The sequence below is a fragment of the Grammomys surdaster genome, unplaced genomic scaffold, assembly GCF_004785775.1.
Source record: "Grammomys surdaster isolate TR1022 unplaced genomic scaffold, NIH_TR_1.0 138, whole genome shotgun sequence".
NCBI lineage: Eukaryota > Metazoa > Chordata > Mammalia > Rodentia > Muridae > Grammomys > Grammomys surdaster.
Genome location: NW_021604596.1, coordinates 9,552,285 through 9,555,737, shown reverse-complemented (window position 1 = coordinate 9,555,737; position 3,453 = coordinate 9,552,285). Strand labels below are relative to the sequence as shown.

Below are 3,453 nucleotides of genomic sequence, written 5' to 3'. Positions count from 1 at the left end.
CTTGAAAGGAGGACTTTCAAATCCCAAGCGGATGGGATTCAGATAAATCAAGCTCACACCAGTTCCTGTACATAGCTAACAAGTATCGTAAAAAGTAACCATTTCTCTCCCTTTATGATTTGGTCAATCACAAAGAATGAAGCTTTCCCTGATCCCTGTGCACGGCTGTTACCCCGTCATCAGGGGTGTAACAAGCTGTGTAATTACCATTTGAGACATGAATCATCACTTACATGGCCCAGACCTATGTGACTCTATAAAAGGAGCCCGGAGTTCAGGTGCAAATGTGCACTGTCTGCCATCCCTGGGCTGATACAAACAGCAAGCGACCGAGAGGAGATGAAGGTGCTACCTGCTTCTGGCCTTGCTGTCCTTGTCACGGCTTTAAAGTTTGCCACTGCAGGCCCCAACCTACTGGCACCCACCCCTAAGACCTTCAGGAGCAACTATCACCTCGCACAGGTTTGTGGCTCTCTGCCCCACCCCTTCTTCCTTCTCCTTACTCAGAACCACCAACAGGGCATGATAAGAAAGTAAACAAAAAATTATTATTTTAAAAAAATCACTTTACAACTCCACAGAAGCCCAATGAGTCGTGCCATCTAAGGTTACTGTCTGGCAGCTATCAGATACATGAGTCACATGGCTGAGTTAACAGCTGACCAAAATATCTGTGTAGGTGGCTCGCATTATACAGAACTTGAGTGTGGTTATACAGCATACGAAGCTCAAAAACAAGTATTTGAGGAAAAATAAGATCGGAAATAGAAAGACTGAGGTAGGCTGCGAATTTAATACTGAGTGCCTAGCAGCCACAAGAAAAAGGTTTTTTACGTTCACATTTTGAAAAATGGCTTTTTATGGTCAAGGTAACCTTAGTCAGAATTAAGACAGGCCACACTTCCTTCTCATTTGAGGGTCTTTTCTCCCTAGACTGTGTTTCTCCACAATCTTTTCCTCAACTTTACTTTCTGCCTTGTGGTATCTCCCATCTGACTGTGGTATGAAGGAACTGATACAACCAACCATGATAGAATTTTGTAAATATTCCATGGCTGAAAGTCATCCCAAATACAGAGAAGTTAGTTAAAAGAGGATAGTGGTTCTTAACCTGTAGAAATGGACTTCTAATGACAGAAATGCTAGTGATAGAAAAAGGTGTTGTAGATGTGCTACCTGGTCCAAGTGTCTGATGAAACTACAGCTTGCATGTGGTTCCATCTCTGCCTGGAGCTACTGTCCTTCTGTCCAGCTGTACCCATGGACAGCTTGGACCCAAGGGCTAGATACCTATGCACAGTGAACTGTCCCCTATGCACACTGGACTGTCTCTATGCACACTGGACTGTCCCCTATCCACACTGTACTGTCTATATGCCCACTGGATTGCCCTCATGCACACTAGACTGTCCCCATGCATACTGGAATGTCCCCATGCACACTGGGCTGTCCCTATGCACACTGGACTGTCCTCATGCACACTGGACTGTTCCTATGTACACTGGACTGTCCCCATGAACACTGGACTGTCCCCATGAACACTGGACTGTCCCCATGCACACTGGACTGTTTCCATGACCACTGAACTGTATCTATGTACAGTGGACTGTCCCCATACACATTACACTATCCCCATACACACTAGACTGTCCCTATGCACACTGGACTGTTCCTATGTACATTGGACTGTACCCATCAATTGTTTTGCCACTCACCCATTCCGGTTGACCAGTTTCTTTTACAACATGAGAGCAGTCAAGGAACATTTGCCATACCAATTCTGCATATAATTAATAGAAGATGCCAATATCAATAGGAGATGTCCCCTTCACAGAAGATGACCACCTCCATAGACAACAACAAAAGTAGATGCCCACTTCCACAGAAATACCAATACCAACAGTAGGTGCCCATTTGAGTCAAACTTTCTTTGACCAGAGCCATGTATAGATGAACTCAGTTCAAAGTATCTCCAGGTACTAAAATTATAAATTGTGTTTTACTGCGACCCTCGTGGGTTCTTTCTCTCCTAATGTAATTTCCCCCTCCAGAATCATGCTTCTCTAATTCAGAAATTATAAAGTTTTTGTGATAGCCTGACACATACAGCAGGCTGGTGCTCAGCCATAATAGGACCCATCCAGTGAGAGGCTCTGATCCTAGTCCAGGGTTTGGGAAAATGTCATTCTACCAGCCAGTCCTGGGCAGATCATTGCACAGGCTTTTGTGCTGTAACAGCTGACTATAGTCTATAGAACCAAAAATATTGAGAATAAAGTCGTCCCATTCTAGATGGGAATGAGGTCAGAAAGTTTGGGTGAAGGCATCTTTCCTAGTCTGACCAGTCAGGGTTCAGTTGGTGGGGAGAGAAGCACATTTCAAAAGAGTGGTGTGGGCAGGATGCTGGGGACTGTTAGGACATCTTTATTTCTTTCTCCTCATTATGCCCTCGGTGTCATGAAAATTTGTCCATACCTTGTCACCTGGTTCCCACTGCAGAGGTTCCAGGCATTAGCTCTGGAAAGACCATTTCTCTTGGCAGACAAAGATGAGGTCAGATCTCTCACGTTAGGCCAGAAACTAGAAACAATCTATGAACCATCTTGTAGCTTACAGAAATATCCACCAGCCTTGTGAGGTTATAGAATCACAAATGCAAACAAGCCATTTATATTCTTTTACTGTTACCTCGCTGAACAGCGTGAGTGAAGAGAGTGAGACAAAATCTCTGCTCTTATGGCACTGACAGGAGGGACAGAGAAGCCGGAAGGGTGCAGTGAGAAGGCACACAAGTCACTCCAGTGCTCAAGCTTGTTTGAGAAAGTAGGAAGAGACACTGGAAAGAGAAAGGGGCTAACTGAGGCTGTGGGCAGTCCGAGGAAGACTCTCAGAGACAGCCACATCTGGGACGAACATGAACTGTAGAAAGAACTCACCCTACAAAATCCTGGAGACAGGGCAAGCTGGGAAAAACATCCTCAAGTGCAGGAGTCCAGCATAGAGGAGTGTTAAGTACAGTCACCATGTGGCTAGAGCTAAGAGACCATGGAAGAGGTCACGAAGTCACGAGCAACTAGGAAGTATCTTCCACACTGGTCTTTTCCTTCTAAAATCACTAGCTAAGAAATATAACACCAAAGACCTCTGCCCCCAAACCCACAGACCTAAACATCTGCACATGAGAACTTAATTCTTACTTCATTTATTTAATGTTCAGTTGTATCCTTAAATTAAGATTTATTAATCTGCATTGAGGTTATGAAAATGATACAATAGGCTGTAGGTATAGTATGAATGGGCTAAGGATATAGCTCAATAGTAGAGCACTTGTCTAACATCCCGAGATCCTTGGTTCAATCCTAGTCACACACACACACACACACACACACACACACACACACACACACGAGAGAGAGAGAGAGAGAGAGAGAGAGAGAGAGAGAGAGAGAGAGA

At 44.5% G+C, this 3,453-nt stretch overlaps 1 protein-coding gene across 1 annotated transcript in view; it reads left to right on the top strand.

Moving 5' to 3' along the window:
• The first annotated feature begins 321 nt into the window (after positions 1-321).
• Positions 322-3,453, top strand: part of Mmp20 (matrix metallopeptidase 20) — a 37,435-nt gene continuing 34,303 nt past the window's right edge. Inside the window, exon 1 of the mRNA XM_028763440.1 lies at positions 322-462. Within this exon, the coding sequence (XP_028619273.1) occupies positions 340-462 (123 nt within the window). The 5' untranslated portion in view covers positions 322-339. The remainder of the gene's footprint in view (positions 463-3,453) is intronic.